We start from the raw sequence: 19,355 nt of genomic DNA, 5'->3' as shown, positions 1-19,355 counted from the left end.
CCAGGACACATGCTCCTCTCCCACAGGTCACGCCCCGCATCATTTTAAGCTGGTCTCCGTGCATGTGTTCATTCGACACGGGGACAGGTACCCGCTGTATGTCATTCCCAAAACGAAGCGACCAGAAATTGACTGCACTCTGCTGGCTAACAGGTAAATTGCACTTTTTCTAAAAGTGATTTTCAAGAATATGTTCTCTCCGTCTCAGTCACAGTGCTGACTGGAGAATGACACAGGCCAGGAGTAACCTACACTCGCTGAGCACAGACCATTCGCCGGGAGCCTGATCTTTAGAACAATCCTGAGTGTCAATTGCCATTTCAGAGTTGCGAAGGAGGAGGCCCAGAGAAGCAAGGACACCTGTGTAAGGCCACACACAGCAGATAAGTTGAGATTTGGGTCCAGGCCTGTGTGAGGTCTGCTCTCCTCACCTGTGCTCTTCAGTTTGAGGAAAAGCTGGGACACAGTGCAGTGAACACTGGGCTGGATGTCCTCAGGCTCAGCTGTTCTCTTTGGGGGCAGCAGGTAAGTCCCTTAGTCTCTGAGCCTCCCCCTCCCGTCTCTGCAATGAGAATGACCATGCTGACCGTGCAGGGTCTGGGTGAGGAATGAAGTGAAATAACAGAGGGGAACGTGCATTACCAGCTGCAGAGCCATATAAATGTAAGATATACTTCAACCTTTTAATTGTTCATGGGAATAGAGACAGCACGTTCTTGATTGAGAACCCTTAGGGTAAAAAATAATTCAACAGAGAGTGGAAATTTTGAGTATAAAAATAGCACAGCTCTAGGAGCGCCTGGGTGGCTCAGTCAGTTAAGCATCTGACTTCGGCTCAGGTCACAATCTCACAGAACCTGAGTTCGAGCCCCGCATCGGGCTCTGTGCTGACAGCTCAGAGCCTGGAGCCTGCTTTGGATTCTGTGTCTCCCTCTCACTGTTTCCCTGCCCTCCCCCACTTATGCTCGGTCTCTCTGTCTCTCAAAAGTAAATAAAACATTAAAAAAAAAATGTTTAAATGTTAAAAAAAAGAAAATGGCAGAGCTCTAAAATGAAATGATGAGAGGCACCTGGGCGGCTCAGTCAGTTGCGTGTCTGACTTCAGTTCAGGTCATAATCTCATGGCTCATGAGTTCGAACCCCACATCAGGCTTACTGCTGTCAGCACAGATCCTGCTTCGGGTCTTCTGTCCCCCCCCCTCCCCCCCCCCCCCCCCCCCGCTCTGCCCTTCCCCTGCTTTCACTCTCTCTCTCTCTCAAAAATAAATAAAACATTAAAAAAAATTTTTTTTTAATGAAATGACGAGCCGGGCCTCTGCAAATGTGTCTGGGGGCACACCACATGGCTTGAGATTTACTGAACGAGCAGAGGAGATGGAGGGCAGTGCCCAGTGGGGAAGACGTTATTTGGATGGAATGCTTCCGGGTGCCAGCCTGCCTCGGGCAGGGCTGCTCTGGCAGAACCATGGGTTGCCTGTCTGCAGCCAGGCCTGTTCTTTCTAGTGGATGGCGGTGTGGAGCCAGGGGTTTCAGGTTAACTCTTTGCGCCTCCAGGCTTCTCACTGTCCAAGATCATGGGGAAGAGGAAGTGAACCATTCGATGTAAACACATCATGAAATACCGTATGACTATAGGCTTCCATGCACTTTCTCCTTTCCTGCTGGAGGTCACGAAGCTCACAGCCTGGGGGCTTGTGTCGTCTGTTGTGCGTTTAGCAAGCATGGGTGCATGTCCCAGTGTCCCGTGAGTTGGTAGAGCCCCAGGGTTGAGGCTGGCCCCTGTCAGAAGGCCATGCAGTCACTGGCTTTCTTCCCCCAGTCTCTAGCCTTCTGTGCCAACCCTTCCCCTGGGGTCTTCTGTGCTGCTCTACCCACCTTTTGCCGGCCCCCCACCCCTGCAAGCCTGTGTATCTGCTGTTTAGCTTGCTTGCCCCGTCCCTGTGTGACCCACTCCTACAGCTCCTCAGGAGCTCCCCTGAGAAGCTGCCTCCTCTGTGAAACCTCTCCTGGTGTGTGAGGACGGGTTTCTGGTCGTATTGGGCACTGCCACTGCCTCACTCAAACTGAGAAGAGGGCTGTACAGGAAGGGTCTCAAAGCAAAATATTTAATGACCAGACCTAAACTGGCCTTAGGACTAGGGCAAGGGTAGAGGCCACTTGCTGTGCCGGCTGTTAACCCTTTGGTTTCTGGATTGGGGGATTGGCTGGAGGAATAGGGTGAGGTGCAGGGAGGACAGCTCAGAGAAGGGGCTTTTCTCCACTGGCACAGACTTTGGATATCTGCCCTTTGAACTGCCCAGGAATGGACAGGAAAAGACCTCCGAGTTGGGCAACCTCAGGGCAGCCTCAGGGACTTTGTGGACAGTTCCACGCTTCTACCCTGGTGACTCCCGGCTTCTTCTCCTCTTTTTCTGTCTGGGCTTCACATTCCCAGATGTGAGAATTTCAGTGGCTTGGCTCAGACCAGGAGTCTGTCCCCAGACCAGTCAGCTAGTGCTGCAGGGTCCCTGAGTACCTCAAGGCTCTGGAGGCTACCCTCGCTGTTCCTGGAGAAGGTGCCCATTGGGCATGGCCCCCTGGCAGCGGGCAGGGCCTCCTCTTTGCACCTACATGCTTCGCAGCCTATCTTCCGGCATGATTATCTGTGCCCTTCCCACATCACTGGCTCCTTAAGGGCATTGGGTCTTGCTCCTTCCTGTATCATTGGTGCCCAGTCTGAGCCTGGCATAAAGTAGGTGTTGGACTAGGTTGGTTGCTGAGTGAATTCAGGACCTTGGTGAAAATCACAAGTCATAATTGCTAATCAAGTGCCTCAATTGATTTCAGCCTCTGCCCTGGAATCCTCTGAGGACTTTGTGACCTTTTGGTTGTAGGGAAAATCACTTCACCTCTGTGAGCCTCAGTATTCTGTCCTGGCACATGGGGACAATAGTCCATCCCTTATTACATCCTCATGAAATCTGACTAAGGGGACGGACTAAGCACTGAGCTGGTCATACTGAGAGGTTTACAAACGATGGTGTTTCATTTACTGCAGCAGCCTGCAGGTCTTCTGGGGCCTGGCCTCTTTCCCACTCTGAATGGTCATGGTCATGAGGCCAGGCCAGGTCCCAAGGTCCCTCATTCTGTCACAGCCAGGACAGGGCCCTCTGACAGGGCCATTTCTGAAGCTCCCATTTGAGAGACGCTATTCTGGGGACCAGCTGCCCAGACTGCTTCTGCCCTCATTTTCTCTGGCCTTGATCTTTTGGCCTACTTTTATTGAACATTCTGTATCTTTAAGAGCTGCTTTAAGTCTTTTGTGGAAAGAGGGTGGAGTATGCATGTTTAATTAAATAATGTCATTTCATTAATTCTACTTTTAAAAACATGAAGTTGACTTGTCATAAATACCCACTTGGGGAGCCTGGGTGGCTCTGTCAGTTGAGCATCCGACTGGCTCAGGTCATGATCTCACGGTTCGTGAGTTCGAGCCTCACATTGGGCTGGCTGCTATCAGCCTATCAGCACAGGGTCCACTTTGGATCGTCTGTCCTCCTCTCTCTCTGCCCCTCCCCCGTTCACACTCTTTCCTTCTCTCTCTCTCTCTCTCTCTCTCTCTCAAAAAATAAATACAATATTTAAAAAAATTATAAATACCCACTTAGAGTAAGAGTGAGCAGGACTCCCAGTGACAGGGACCCACTTTGAGCCTCTGAATCCCCTGAGACTGTGGGGTCTGGGTCACCAGTTGTGCCTGTGCCTTCCCAGGTGCTAGTTGAGCTTCAAAAATCATTAATTTTTATGGCATCTTAAAGGCGGTGGATCCTGGAATGTCCCTGCTACTTCAGTCTAGTGACAGGGTTTATCGGGGCCAGCAGGCAGGCTTGCAGTGAGCTGAGTAATCAGTGCCAATGTCAGTACAAGGGAGCGGCCCCGTGTTTCCCTTCACGGTGACACATTCCATGGCTCTCCCGAGTCTTTGTAGTGGAAGCTGCCTCTTCACGAATGCCCTGTGCCTCATGACAAAGGTGCTGTTGTAACCCTCATAGGACAAGATTTAGCTAGCAGTAAGGTTATTAGCCATACATGTGCCATGTGCATTAAATGCTTTTTTTCTGCACTGAAGAATATGAATCAGATACTGTTTTCTATATTCAAGGAAGAAAAGAATATTCAATTCAACCAGTATTCAACATGTTATTTTATTATTTTTTTTAATTGTATTTATTTATTTTGAGAGACAGAGAGAGTGCATGCAGGGGAGGGGCAGAGGAAGAGAGGGAGAGAGAATCCCAAGCAGGCTGCATGCTGTCAGTGCAGAGCCCGATCCGGGACTCGATCCTCAAAACCGTGAGATCGTGACCTGAGCTGAAACCAAGGGTCAGATGCTTAACCGATGGAGCCACCCAGATGCCCCATTACATTTTATTTTAAAACACGTATTATATGTCAGGTACTATGTCATGTAACAGGAGGTGACATGTGGGCAGGCACCTAAATAAGATGAAGGAGCCAGCCCTGTGCAGATCTGGGGGAATGGTGCTCCAGAAAGACAGAACAGCAAGTGCAAAGAGCCTGAGGCTGGAGGGGCTGCACATGTAGGAGAACAGTAAGACCAGTTATGTGGCTGGACGGGAAGACTAATGGGAGAGCAGGCTTCTAAAGATTCATGGAAGAGAGGCTGCTCCTGCCCCAGGGGGCCCACTCCCCTCTGAGAGACAGATCTGATGCCTAGCACATGGTGAGCCCTCGGGGAATGGTGGCCAGCACGAATGGTGGCAGCAACGGCAAAGGTATTAGAGACAAAGGCAAAAAAGTAGAAGCAGAAGTAGTTTTGGAACCATATTTAGGGGCACGAACCACAAGAGGGCAGCCTGACCCAGTTTGCGGCAGAGGGAGAGGTGGGATGCCAGGTCAGGGAAAGCCACCAAGAGAAAGGGACCTCAAGGGTGTGCAGGAACCAGTCAGGTGGCGGCTGATGATAAATGATACCTGGGGCGGTGAAACCTGTGCAAAGGTGAGGGGAGGTGGACGGCTCAGCCCACAGGCTGGAGTGGAGAGGTGGCGAAGGACTAGGTTATCTGACACTTTGAATGCCCAGCTAAGGATTGTGGACACCAGGCACAAAGGCAGTGAGGGAGCTGGGAAATGGAGGGATGAAATTATGAAGATCTCTGGCCGCCATGATGTGGAGGGTGGATTAGACGCCGGCAGTGATGTTTATGTTCCTGTGGGGACAGCGATCCAAAAGAAAGATTTCCCGCAGAGTCCGAGCCGAAGTTCTTAAAATGACCTACGAGGCCTCTTGTGCTCTTCCTCATCCCCTTGCCCTGCTTTGCCCTCCGCTATGGCTCTCCTCACCCTCACTCAGCCTCAGCCACACTGTCCCTAGCTCTCCTTCCCACTGACTGTGTCCTCTCTGCAGATAGCTGTTCCCCAGTGGCTTTATGGCTGGCCAGTTCCCCCACCTCCCACAAGCCTTTGCTTAAATGTCACCTTCTCAGTAAGACCACTCAGAAGACTTCACTTATAATTACAATGCACTTCTTCCACCCAAATCTCCTGGGTCCCCTTTTTCCCTGCTCAACGCATCAATGCTTCATAGCATCTGTTACCTTCTAATGTGCATGCATGCATACATGCATGCACGCGTAAACACACACACTCTCTCTCTTTCTAGTGTTCATTGTATGTTGTCTGTTTCTCCAGGCTCCTAAGCTCCCTGAGGGCAGTGTTCAATGCCGCTATATCCCAAGTGCCCAAGACAGTGCCTGGCACATGGGAGGAGCACGATTAAATATTTGTTGAATGAATAAATGATAGAGGCTGAAACTGAGGGAGTGGCAGCAGAGTTGGAGAGAAGTCTTGGATCTGAGAGAAGGGCACCAGGTGGGGTCGGTAGGACTTAGTGACAGGTTGGATGGGGGTGAGACAGAGACAGAGAGGATGGTGCCCAGATTTCTGATGGGGTGTCTGGCTCGTGGTGGTGCCCCTCTCTGGAATAGAAAATGCAGAAGAAGGAGGAGTGGGAGGTAAGTTATGAGGACAGGTCTCAGTGCTAAGTTCGAGTTGTCATCAGGCATCCAAGTGATAATTTCTAGAAGGTGTGTAGGTGTGGACTCAGGGGCATTGTCTTGCTGGAAGGTAGAGGTTCATTTGAGAGTTCACATGTTGATGGCAGCTGAAGCCGTGAGCTTGACTGGTATCACAGAGCCTGTGGAGTGAGGGAAAGCCAAAAACAGTCCTGGGAAATGCCAACCTATAACACAGCACAGAGAGAAAGGAGGATCCCGGGAGGAGGTGGTGACTACAAACACAGTAGTGATGTTAGGAGAGCTAAGAAAGGAGAGAGTTTTAGGAAAGGGTGAGGGGTGAGTAATCAAGTCAGTTAATGCACAAAGTTCCAGAAAGGCAGACTGAGAAAAGTATATTGAGTTTATCCTTGTAGAATTTCATTTCATTAATAAGTTCCTTTGCATAAATCGTGAAAATCTGTAGTATGAACTCACTCCAGTTTCTAGCCACGTAAACATTCTTGAATTGTTTTCTGATAACAGTATCACGGGTATTAAACCTGTTCTCTGTTTGTCTTACTGTTCTGTGCAGGACTCAGAAATTGCTCAGATTATAGCCAAAGCACAATAAATTTTCCCATGGGTGTGTAGATTAGCCTCAGGGTTCTGTCTCGAGGTTTGTGGCATAGAGAGAAGTGAATAATGCGTATAAAAATGTAAACTATTTTGGACGTGAACAGTTTGAATATGTAAACTATTCTGGACGTGAACAGTTTGAAGCCTTAAGATAGTAACTCTTTTAATTCTTCCAGTTTTCAATATGAAAGCTGATTTCCAATGAGGCTACAATGACATGAGTTTTTCCCGAAGAAAAATTCATCGTCACAAATATCATCATCTCTATGTTAGTCAGAGTAAGGCTAGCCTTTTGTAACAAAGAGACTGAAGAATGCATTGCCTCAAATAACAAAGAGGTTTATCTTTTCCTTCTGTGAAGGTCTGAGATGAGTGAACCGGGTTATAGGACGGGACTCCACTTGGTCATTTAGGGCCCCAGGTTCCTTCCAGGTCATTGCCCCCATCGTGCCCTAGGGATGTCTACATGATTGAACTAGGACTGCTGCCATGTCTAAATAGTGGCCCATGGGAAGGAAAAGAGTGTGAAGGGGCACCCCATGATCTGAAAACCTAAACCCAGAAGTGGGATACATCCTTCCATTCCATTGGTGAAGAATACCATGTGGCTCTACCTAACCACCAGGGCCTCAGACATGGGATCTAACCAAGTTCCCAAGAAGAGGAGAACAGATTTTAGGGTACAACTGTTAAAAGAAAAAGCAGAACCAGACAGTAGTAGTCGCAAAAACAGATTTTATCCAGGAACTAATGCAGTAGGAGAGCAGAGACCTTAGCATAGAACTGGGCACTGGGGCGCCTAGGTGGCTCAGTCGGTTCAGCGTCTGACTTTGGCTCAGGTCACGATCTCATGGCTTGTGAGTTCGAGCCCTGCGTCGGGCTCTGGGCTGATAGCTCAGAGCCGGGAGCCTGTTTCGGATTCTGTGTCTCCCTCTCTCTGCCCCTCCCCTGTTGACACTCTGTCTCTGTCTCTCTCAAAAATAAGTAAACATTAAAAAAGATAAAAAAAAAAAAAAAAAAGAACTGGGCTCAAATCCAAATACAACATGGGCAGTGGAAACTTACAGCCAAGGATCAGAGTGGGGGTCAGTGGATGGAAAATGACTAAAGAGAAACCTCAGGGGTGAGGAGATTGCTGAAGGCAGACCAGGGTGAGCAGATATCACCTGGGAGATGAGGAATTTGATCAGATATCAGGAGCAGGAGACTCTGGCTACATTGACTTAGCAGGATGTTTTCTAAAACTGAATGATGCAAAGAGGGACATAAGTCCAAAAAGAACATGGAAGTCCAAAGGTTGAGGCCTAGTTGGGAAGACGATTCAGAGGAGCCTACCTATAGTTTGCTCAAAGAGAATCACAATTAGCACAATTAGCAGTTTCACTCATAGTACTCCCATTGAAATCTGAATATTTTAATAAACCATTGTAGGAACTTGCCATATTCATTGCTACAGATTATGGGAGGCTTATAGTTTTCATAAAGCATCTAAGGTTGGGGCACTTCCCATTGGAATTCATTCACACGTGTTTTGGAGTATCTGCCATGTACTAGGTACCCTCTTGGCTGCAGGGGTGGAGCCATGGCCTTGGCAGATAGGACCTAGTCACTCAGATCCAGGACAGGCCTGGGACTCAGGTTACCTGGTCCTCTTCCTGTTAAAAAGATCCAGCCATCTGCCATCTCTTCTGTATATGAAGTTTTTCTTCCATGAATCACCTGTCTTTCCAGACCCAAAACGAGTTTTCATATGTATAGTTAGATATTAACATACCATTAAGTAGTCAGATGCCCTGAAAACTTGCACCAGCTCTGCAAACTCTGCCCGTAGTGAAATTTCATTCCCGAAATTGGCAGCAAAGCCTCCTCAGATCCTCAAAAATCACCAGCCCATAATAATGACCTGGAACAGAATATTTGACTCCTGTTGACGGATAGCCTTTGTTTGTGTGGATTCATATTGGCAGCCTCATTGTCAGTCTGGAAACCTTATTCCCCAGTTTGCAAATGTTTATCTGTTTTAGCCTCAGGAGGAACAACATACCCTCTGTGTTTATGAAAAGACACAATGCCCTGCAGCAATCCAGGATAATTAGACTGTATTAGGATTAGCATTCTCTAATTTTAAAGTTTGTTTGTTCAGAGAGAACACGTGTGCGCGCGCGCGCGCACACACACACACACACACACACACACACACACACACACGGAAGAGGGGCAGAGAGAGGGAGAGAGAGAATCGCAAGCAGGCTCCAGACCCAGTACAGAGCCCAACTGGGGGCTCCATCTTAGGACCATGACATCATGACCTAAGCCAAAACCCAAGAGTCGGAAGCCTTACAGACTGAGCCACCCAGGCGCCCCAGCATTCTCTAATTTTAAAACACTTTTTAAAGATGGACTTTTTGGGGCGCCTGGGTGGCGCAGTCGGTTAAGCGTCTGACTTCAGCCAGGTCGCAATCTCGCGGTCCGTGAGTTCGAGCCCCACGTCGGGCTCTGGGCTGATGGCTCAGAGCCTGGAGCCTGCTTCCGATTCTGTGTCTCCCTCTCTCTCTGCCCCTCCCCCGTTCATGCTCTGTCTCTCTCTGTCCCAAAAATAAATAAACGTTGGAAAAAAAAAATTTTTTTTTAAATAAAATAAAGATGGACTTTTTTTTAGCGTTATGTTTTTGAAAGATAATAGAAGCATTTTAGTAGTTACTTTAAAAGCATTGTCAAAGTTAACTGGGCTTTCAGACAAGAGAGGTCTGCCATCGGGACAATTTATCCTTGCTTCCTTTTCATGCTGCTTTAGCTTAGCTGGGAACTAGTCTTATCTGTTCACGTCTGTTCAGCTGGAGAATGGATATACGTTCACAGGTCATTTCATTATTCAGGGAAATTGTATATCAGCCGTTAGAAAGATAAATCTTGATTTACCCATGTACTTCATGGCAAAAATATAAATGATGCCAGATATTACAAAAAAAAAAGATGTTTTTTAGCTCTTCATAACCACCCTCCCATGAAATGAAATACTGTATGTGCAAAATGCAATGTGAACTGTAGAGAACTATGGCGATCTTGGTTACCTTAATCAGTTAATTTTCTTCAAAGGAGATTTTCCCCCAGGTCAGTTCAGGATTACTGAGGGGCGGGTTGAGGTAGGTTTTCTAGGAGGAAGGGGCAGCATATGGAAAGCGTTGGAAGCATGAAAGAACAAGATATGTTGGGGGTACAGAAGGCAGTTGGTTGCGTGTGACCAGAGCCCAGCATTAGAATGGAGAGGGTGGGGAGCCCTGAAACTCAAGTGAGGTAGGGTTGGAACAGGCAGATGGGCCACACACCGCTTCCATGGGAAGATGGCAGTGAACAAGAGCAGGGACAGTCGGCCTTGCCTTTAGGTCGATCCCCGGCTGTGAAAAAGGCAAGATTAGACGAGCAAGATTAGGCTAAAGTAGACCAAAGAGGAGCCCGTGCCATACGGACAAAAGCTGCAGGTCGTGGCTGCAGGGATGCAGGAGAAGGGGGGTAGAGAAGCCCCAGGAGGACACGTCTGCAGGATTGGGTGGCAGATGGCATGTGTGGGAGCAGGGGAGGGAGAAGTCAAGAAGGGTTCCCAGCCTGGACATGACTACCCGGTGGGATTCCGTAGCCGCCTGGGGAGGGAGACGGGAGGGGCGCAGGTTGGGGATCTGGGTGGTGGAGGGCAAAGGTGACACCCATAGTACTGGGAATGATGGCTGCTTCAGCAGAGGTTAGGGGCTCAGGCTGGCCTTGTGGAACGTCAGTGGTCATGTAATAATGGTACTGGAATTTAGAAGCGATTAAGCCAGTACCTATGACAGTGGGTGAGCAGGGCATGCCACGCCTGAGATTTTGCTGACTGGGGTTGAGACCCTTGTGGACCGTTTTGGAGCACGGTGACCACTAATTCTCTGTGTTGTCTCTTTAGGAAACCATATCACCCTAAACTGGAAGCTTTCGTTAGTCACATGTCAAAAGGATCCGGAGCCTCTTTCGAAAGCCCCCTGCATTCCCTGCCGCTTTACCCCAATCACGCACTGTGTGAGATGGGCGAGCTCACGCAGACAGGTATGCACAGCGGCCATTTGCTCGTTCCTTCTCCTGTGTGCTCCTCCATTTGGCGTACATCGGAGCAGATGCGCCTGGGCTAGGCTCTGGGCTCACGGGAGTGAATAAGGGCTAATACCTCAAGCAGCTCTGAGTCCACCAACGTCTCTACACACACGATTTCTAAAAATTAAAAATAACCCTTTTTATATTGCAAAAGCAGTATAGTCAATGGAAGAGAAGTTAGGAAAGACAGCAAGCAAAAGGAAGAAAAACGTAAAGTACCCATAACCCTAGTCCACTGAAGAAATTAGTATTCTGTTTTCTTTCGTTTATGTGCATGCTTACGCGCACACAGCGGTAGCTTACTAAACACAGTGTTTTGTAACTCACCTTTTCGTTTAACGGTACGTTGTGATAGTCTTTCCCTGTCAACAAATATTTGTCAACAACATCATTTCTTTTTTTTTTTTTTTTTTAATTTAAATCCACGTTAGTTAACATGTGGTGTAATAATGATTTCAGGAATAGAATTTAGTGATTCATCACCTACTTATAACACCCAGTGCTCATTCCAGCAAGTGTCCTCCTTAATGCCCCTTGCCCAAGCCCATCCCCCGACCCAAGACCCCTCCGGCAGCCCTCAGTTTGTTCTCTGTATTCAAGAGTCTCTTGTGATTCATCTCCCTGTTTTTATATTATTTTTTAACAGCATCATTTCTGATGTCTGCCTATTATCCCACTCTTGCTGGGCCATAATTTCTGTAACCAATCCCATGTCCTTCGATACTTCAAAGAAAATAACCTGATTAAGTTTGGATGGGAGAGATCTCAGGAACAAACACATACGGCAGATCCCCAGTGAGCGCGGAGTTTGTCTGGCTGAGAGTGTTCCTCACAGAAGCCCATCTTTCTCTCTGTAGCCCTGTTCATACCACTACACAGCCAGTTCATTGTCATGTTAGGTTGGTGAGTTAACTGTGGGGTCACCTCTGTTGAGAAGAGAAGGAACTGGGAATCCCCCAATAGGTTCTGGTTTCTTCCTACTTCAGTCTGGGATCTGAAAGGACCTTTTGCATGGTCACCAGTCTTTTTGGAAGAATCGGGAGACCCTACCGGCCATGTTGTTGCCTTGTCCCACCAGTACTGTAGGACCTCAGCTTTGATGGAGGAAGGTCTCTGTCCTATGGTTGGCCCTGTGGATTTGTCACATATTTTTTAAAGTTTATTTATTTGAGAGAGAGTGTGTGCTCAGGTGTGGGAGGGGCAGAGAGAGAGGGAGAGAGAGAATCCCAGGCACCCCAGGCCTGTAGTGGTTTAAAACAGGAGTTCTCATCCTATCAGACCAAGCACCCCTTTTTGTTAACAGGTATTTTGTGGTGCTCCTTTAACCATCCTGAAGTGAAATTCAAATATAATATGACCTATTTTAAAGAAGGGCAATTATTTCAGATACCCTAACTCTAATATAAAGAAGAAACAAAAGGAAATGAATTTGTTTTATAATTTTATGTCTCAATATAAAAGCTTGAGCACACCCACACTAGCAAATAGAATGACACAGTCGGTTATTTATGCGGGCAACTGTGACAACTGTGACAGTTGTAAATGCAGTCTGACCGAGGGATATTATCCCGGGGACTCTAAAACCATGTTTTGGGACATGATTTTTTTGGCAAGTTCTGATCAAAGTAAGATCAGACGTCCCTTAATTTATATTGCATATCTGGAAAAAATCAGTGGATGTTAATGGTATGTAAAAATGGTTTTATATTTATGATACAAAGAAACAGGTTGTAGGCTAAAGTATTTTAACAGGTTTTTCATGTGTGGGAATATTTTGTGGTACACAAAAGTTAGGTGGGACAGAGAACAGTTCCTTGTGGAGACTGTCTAGCTCCGTGGCCCCCACCCACTAAGTATCAAGAATGTTCTTCCCCACATTATTGTGACAACTCAACCTCCAAACGCTCCCTGAGACCAGAGCCATGCTTGCTGAGAACCACTGGTCACACTCTCTGGTTGCAAGCAACAGAAACCAACTCAAGCTAAAGAGGTACATTTATTGTAAGGATTCAGGGTGATTCACAGACTTAGATTTAAGGGCAAGAATATGACCAGGCCTCCAGAGACTGGAACCAGGAATAAAAAAAGCTGTCTGTCCCAGCTTCTGTGGTTTTGCTCTGTCCACAGAGTGACAATCTTAGCCACACCCAGAGGTGAACTGCAAGTCCAAATTCTTTTTTTCCCTCATGGGTGTCCTCTTTTTTTTTTTTTTTATTTTAGAGAGAAAGCACGAGCAGGGGAGAGGGGTAGAGGGGAGAGAAAGAGAATCTCTAGCAGGTTCCATACTCAGCATGGAGCCAGACACAGGGCTCATTCCCACAACCCTGGGATCATGACCTGACCCAAAATCAAGAGTCAGATGTTCACCCGACTACTGAGTGCCCCAAGTGCAAATTCTTGAGAGAGAGAGAGAGAGAAAGTGTGTGTGTCTGATGGGGTCCTTCAGGGTCAGTGCCCATCAGCTGGCTAGGAGGTCAGGGTGACTAGGCATTGAGCAGTGGGGGCCCAGCCACTAGATCCAGGGGCTGTTCCCTGAAAAGAGGTTGGGGGAGGTGGCCCTTACACACTTAGAGACAATTGTTCATTCTGACCTCTCTTCTCAATTGGTCTATTATCTACATCGTTTTCTAAATCAACGTTACTCTAGAAATCATTTTCTCAGTACTGTTTGTTCCTGTTCCCTTATTCTCTTTTTTAATGCTCACTTTTATCTTCTATTTTAAATTTCGTTAAAAATATATGGATGTTAGGATAACCATTTATAACTGAAACACTTTTGGCACCCCCACAGTAACTATATAAGATTGATCATTAGTGCCTACTCTATTCAAGACGCTTTGGCAGCTGCTGAGTGTAGGAGAGAGGAGTGGCTGGATGAGTAGATGCTCCCCGGCTTGTCCTAAAGGAACCGGCAGCTGCCGTGGGACAGCGCGCAAGAAGGCAGCTCACCATGCTGCTGCAAGCTGCACGGTCCTTCAGAGTAGACCCAGGGCTGTAGAGTGCACAGAACTGTGAAACGGGACCGTTGACGTCCGCCCGACAGGGCCGGTGAGGCGGTGAGCGAGATTAGCGTGTGTAAAATGCCTAGCACGTGCCAGCCTACGCTAGGCTCAGTGATTACAGCTCAAGCCCTGGAGATCCAGTGACAAACTGGAACAGGAAGGAATTTTTTTTAAGCTTATTTATTTTGACAGAGAGAGCATGGGAGGGGCAGAAAGAGAGGGAGAGAGAGAATCCCAAGCAGGCTCTGTACTGTTAGCACAGAGCCGGATGCGGGGCTCAAACTCACGAACTGTGAGATCGTGACCTGAACCGAAACCGAGTGTCAGACGCTCAACCAACTGAGCCATCCAGGTGTCCCAGGAAGGAATTCTTGATCTGACCTGGAGGAGGAGGAAGGAAGACTACAGAGAAGGCAGTATTGGAGCTAGAGACTGGATGAGGATTTCTCTAGGCAGAGCAAGGGGAACGGCATGAACAAAGCCATGAAGAGATATATGTTGGGAGAGGATAAGAGACCCTAAATGGCTAGAACATAGTATTTCTGCATGAAAATGCAGGGAGAAGGCACTGTGAGCAGGGACTAGGAGGGCGAGGTTGGGCCTGCGGGGATATTGGGGGTCTTGAGTTCCAACTCTGCCGCTTAACAGCTCGGTTTCTTCAGCTGTAAAGTAAGGAAATTGGGTAGATGATAATATGCCTTCTTTATCAGGTTTTTGTGAGGATGAAAGGAGAAAGATCTGGCATGTGGGAAGCACTCAGCCTTGATGTATGTAGCCTAGGCATAGGTAGACCCAGAGGTGAATTGGGGCCAGACACAGATTCTTAATCTTTGTCACTCGTGGTTTGCCTCTTTATGCAAATCATTTTGGAAATAAATGCCTAAGACCTGTGTCAGCGCCGATCTCTGAAGGAATTCCCTCGATATTCTTCCTTCAGAATGGGACCCAGATACCCTTCATGATATTTTCCTAAGCTGTTCCCCTTCCCGGGCCAAAGCAGTTCCCTCTGTCTCACGCACTTCAGCCTTGAGTTGTCTCAGGTTTTCATATCATTTGGGCATCTGAATAAGTGACATTGGTCATGAACTGGTCATGGGGCCTGCATGTGGCTTACCCTCTCCGAGAATTCATATCTGTTGCTGAGATTCCATCACCCCCACATCCTACTGCTTGGAGGGTGAGCTTGCAGATTGTTTTCTGTTTGAAGATAAGGCTTTTCTTTTTTTTTTTTTTTTTCAAGATAATGTGTTGCCATACTGTGGTGGTTCAAAAATAAAACTTGTTAAACTTTTAGTTAACAGGTAAATTTAAAATTTTTGTTCCTATGTTCCATTTATCCCATTTCTGTGCCCCTGTCATCCCCAGGTAACCATTGGTATTAGTTTCTTGCATGTCCTTCCAAAGGTTCTTTATGCAAAACACAGACACATTCTGTAGTTTATGCAAAACTACAAATATACATTCTTACTTTTCCCTCATTTTTATTTAAAAGAGCTATAATAAATGTACTGTTCTGCACTTTGCTTTTTTTCAAGTATTCCATCCGGTATCTGAGCAATCATTCCGTGTCTGTGCAGACAAAATATCCTTGATGAGCTGGTAACCCTGCGGCAGGATTAGACGGAATGCCGCTAGAAGGTTAGCAGAGAGCCTTCGCTTGGGAGAGTAGGGAGAATGAGGGAGAGAACTCCCCGGCAGTGAGGGGACTAGGGAGCCAGCAAGCAACTTTTTTTCTTTACCTGAGTGATTCCCATGGGCCCTCACTGCATACTAAAGAATGCTGTGTCCTTGGGCAGGTTGGAGAAAGCTCTCCTTAGGCCCATGCCAATTACAGCCTTGACACCTACCAGCAGGGCATTTCCTGCCTTCTGAGGCCCACCAGTCATGATGCCCCTTCCCAGGGAAGGGGCTGGGCAAGAAGGGAGGGATTGGTGCTCCCCAGCTCTGCCCATCCCTTCATGGATGATAACCCCAAGGGGCTCCCTTCACGAGCTGATGGAGCTTCCACACGCTGGGGGATGGTTTTGGTTATATTCTCTGGCACTGATGTAAAGCATTGTAGAGTTGGCCACAGACTTGACTTCCCTTTGCTACTCCTTCTGTTGGGCTAGTAGTGAGGGCAGCTCGTGTTCCTGTGTTTCAGGAGTCGTGCAGCATTTGCAGAATGGCCAGCTGCTGAGGGACATCTATCTAAAGAAACACAAACTCCTGCCGAATAACTGGTCCACAGACCAACTTTACTTGGAGACCACTGGGAAAAGCCGGACGCTCCAGAGTGGGCTGGCCTTGCTTTATGGTTTTCTCCCTGATTTTGACTGGAAGAAGATTCATTTTAGGCACCAGCCAAGTGCTCTCTTCTGCTCCGGAAACTGCTATTGTCCCCTGAGAAACCAGTATCTGGAAAAGGAACAGCGTCGGCAATACCTCTTACGTTTGAAAAACAGCCAGCTGGAGAGGACCTACGAGGACATGGCCAGGATCGTGGATGTCCCCACCAAACAGCTTCGAGCAGCCAACCCCATAGACTCCATGCTCTGCCACTTCTGCCACAACGTCAGCTTCCCGTGCACCAGAAATGGCTGTATTGACATGGAGCACTTCAAGGTGATCAAGACACATCAGATAGAGGACGAGAGAGAGAGGCGGGAGAAGAAACTGTATCTGGGCTATGCACTCCTGGGCGCCCACCCCATCCTCAATCAGACCGTCACCCGGATGCAGCGTGCTGCGGAGGGCAGGAAAGAAGAGGTCTTCACCCTCTACTCTGCTCACGATGTCACCCTGTCACCAGTTCTCAGTGCCTTGGGCCTTATGGAAGCCAGATTCCCAAGGTTTGCAGCCAGGTTGATCTTTGAGCTCTGGCAAGACAGAGAAAAGCCCAGTGAGCATTCTGTCCGGATTCTTTATAATGGTGTTGATGTCACGTCCCACACCTCTTTTTGCCAGGACCACCACAAGCATTCTTCCAAGCCCATGTGCCCCCTAGAAAACCTAGTCCGCTTTGTCAAAAGGGACATGTTTGTGGGCCTGGGGAGTAGTACTAGTACTAATTATTATGATGCATGTCACAGGGAAGGATTCTAAAAGGTGAGCAGCACAGTGCTCATAGAATCTATGCCAATAGAGAGGGATGGGAAGGGTCTGATTCTAGTTCTGTCTGTTGCCAAGGGTTTAAGATTATTGACTTATAAAGGCTAGAAATTGTGTTTTAGAGCCACGTAGATGGTTGGGTTGAACAGTAAGTACGTCGCTATAATTGGGTACACGAGTTAGTTACTTGGTACGTAATGGCCAGTTCACAGAGAAAGGGAAGGTACTTTTATCAGAGCCAGACTTTGCTTACAACGCCAGAATAATAATTCAATACTCAAAGTTGGCGATCCACACGTATATTATTTTGATCCGCCATGGTACTATATGATGGAACCAGCAAACCTCAGCCCGCATTTTCTTCACCTGGGACAATTTTACCTTGTCCTGACTTCAAGGAAACATTTCCTGAAGTGATTTATCTGAAATAGGGGTCGGCAAATTTTTTCGGTACAGGGCCAGATAGTAAAGATTTCAGACTTTGAGGACCCAAAGGCCACATACAGTCCTCACTGTTCAGCTCTGCTCTTGGAACATGAAAGCACCCACAGACAGCACATAGCCAGACGAGTGTGGCTGTGTTCATGGGCTGCAGTTGTGCTGACCCCTGACCTCAGAAAACTGGCTCCTCTACAGTTTGCACTTTCAGCGCTTTAAGAAGCAATTGAACGCAGAGAATTATTCAGTGGTGCCTCCAGTAACCTCCACTAGACACACCGAATTTGGTCTATATCTGGTGTTACAATAAAACTTGAGGGGAAGTAAATATCAAATCCGAATGAATCATAGAAAAATTGTTAGAATAATACTTGATGTTCATGATGATCGTGATAGATGATAGTTTTAAGTATGTTTTAAATATTTGTCTGCTGTAGTCTATTTGCTGTATATGCTGAGATTTTTGTATTCCATTTAGTATTTTTATAGTCTGGGAAAATATTTTCTAAGGCCAGTTTTAGATGTGCTCTTATTCCTATGTGATATTCAATTTACTGTACCTGCTTGGTGGTTAGAAGGAAAGCCAGAAGCTGAATTCAGGCACTTTCTTCCAATAAAACTAATTATGGCCCATTCCCTTTGACCAGCCCTAGAATTAGATCAGTTTTTAAACCATTTTCGTCAATTTCAAATGGTAAATTCTAACTGATTTTTAAATAAGTTTTTGGAAGAACTTTGTTACTAGATAGTTAAATAAGCTTTATAAGGTATTTTATATATTAGAAGCAATTATAATGAAATCTGTGGTTTCTGAACTAAAATGGTGCTAGTTCCTTGTGAAGAAATGTAAAGTGCAGGTGAGACTTTCCTGTGTCGTTGGCATTCCAAACTTTTTGTTTTTGTCTAATGTTGCCTTTGGATACATACGTCCATTTCTATAAATAAATTTTTGAAGAATACTCGTACATACAAGTCATGGTTTGTACCTATGGGTCTTTTCAAGTAAGTTCCAGTATTTTAGAAATGTATCCTGTTGTTGTTGTTGTTGTTGTTGTTGTTGTTGTTGTTGTTGTTGTTGTAAGTAAAAATGTTGCAAATTAGACAACTCTCCAGTACCCGCGGAGAAAAGAGGCCAGGACCCGTGGCCCGGCTGCAGGCTGCGCATGGGGCCCAGAGAACATGCACAGCTAGTGGCCTTGGACTGGTTTGAAATCCATTTACACAGCTCCTTTCATTGCTGAAAATCGTGCTGTCTCTTGAGTACTTAGACCTAATCAGTTGGTTTTTGCTTCCACTCACAGTATATTTGAATTAGGACTGCTAAACACAGCTTGAAGATTTAAAACCAAAAGTGAATCAGAAGATGTTTTAAAAATCAGTTGGAAACGTCTCTTGATAAAGGTAAATATTTTGGATAAAAGTCAACATTAAAAGCATAGGTAAGAGGTTTTTGCCTCCCAAGACATCAGGTATGTACATCATTAATATACCTTCCTCAGCATCAAGTACTGAGACATCTCTCTCCATAAACAAACACTGAGCACTGAGCCGAGATTAATGCATTTAGTTCTTGGTTTCTGGGCAGTGGTCTTAATGGCTTCGTTCATGGCAGGTGTGGGTGCAAATTCAGCTTTCTTGTTTTTATGATTAAAATTAATACATGCTCACTGGAAAAAATCAAACTATACTGAAAGCAGCTTCAAGTGAAGTTCTCTTTTCTCACCTCCAGAGAGAACACTGTGAGCTGTTTGACAGATACTCTTCCAGAAATTTTCCATGCAGATGTACAAATATACATAATTTTTAAATAAGATCACTTTGTATATATTGTTCTGTGATTTGCTTCCCTTAAAATATATTTCTTATTAACTTACTTCCTTTAACAGTATGTCTGGGAGGTATTTCCACATTGAGATAGATGATAGGTAGGTAGCTAGCTAATATTTGCATAATATTTAATGATATAGATGAGACTTTTTAAAAAAACTTTTTCATGATTATTTATTTTTGAGACAGAGAGAGACAGAGCACGAGCTGGGAAGAGGCAGAGAGAGAGGGAGACACAGAATCCGAA

General features: G+C 46.4%; 1 protein-coding gene across 6 annotated transcripts in view; it reads left to right on the top strand.

Moving 5' to 3' along the window:
- Positions 1-18,246, top strand: part of PXYLP1 (2-phosphoxylose phosphatase 1) — a 73,173-nt gene extending 54,927 nt beyond the window's left edge. For all 6 annotated transcript variants that reach the window (XM_045503469.1, XM_045503470.1, XM_045503471.1 and 3 more), the window contains 3 exons: positions 27-153; positions 10,567-10,706; positions 15,897-18,246. In XM_045503469.1, the coding sequence (XP_045359425.1) occupies positions 27-153; positions 10,567-10,706; positions 15,897-16,837 (1,208 nt within the window). In that variant the 3' untranslated portion in view covers positions 16,838-18,246. The remainder of the gene's footprint in view (positions 1-26; positions 154-10,566; positions 10,707-15,896) is intronic.
- The last annotated feature ends 1,109 nt before the right edge of the window (positions 18,247-19,355 follow it).

This window comes from Leopardus geoffroyi, chromosome C2, assembly GCF_018350155.1.
Source record: "Leopardus geoffroyi isolate Oge1 chromosome C2, O.geoffroyi_Oge1_pat1.0, whole genome shotgun sequence".
NCBI classification, from domain to species: domain Eukaryota; kingdom Metazoa; phylum Chordata; class Mammalia; order Carnivora; family Felidae; genus Leopardus; species Leopardus geoffroyi.
This window is presented reverse-complemented; position numbering and strand designations above follow the sequence as displayed.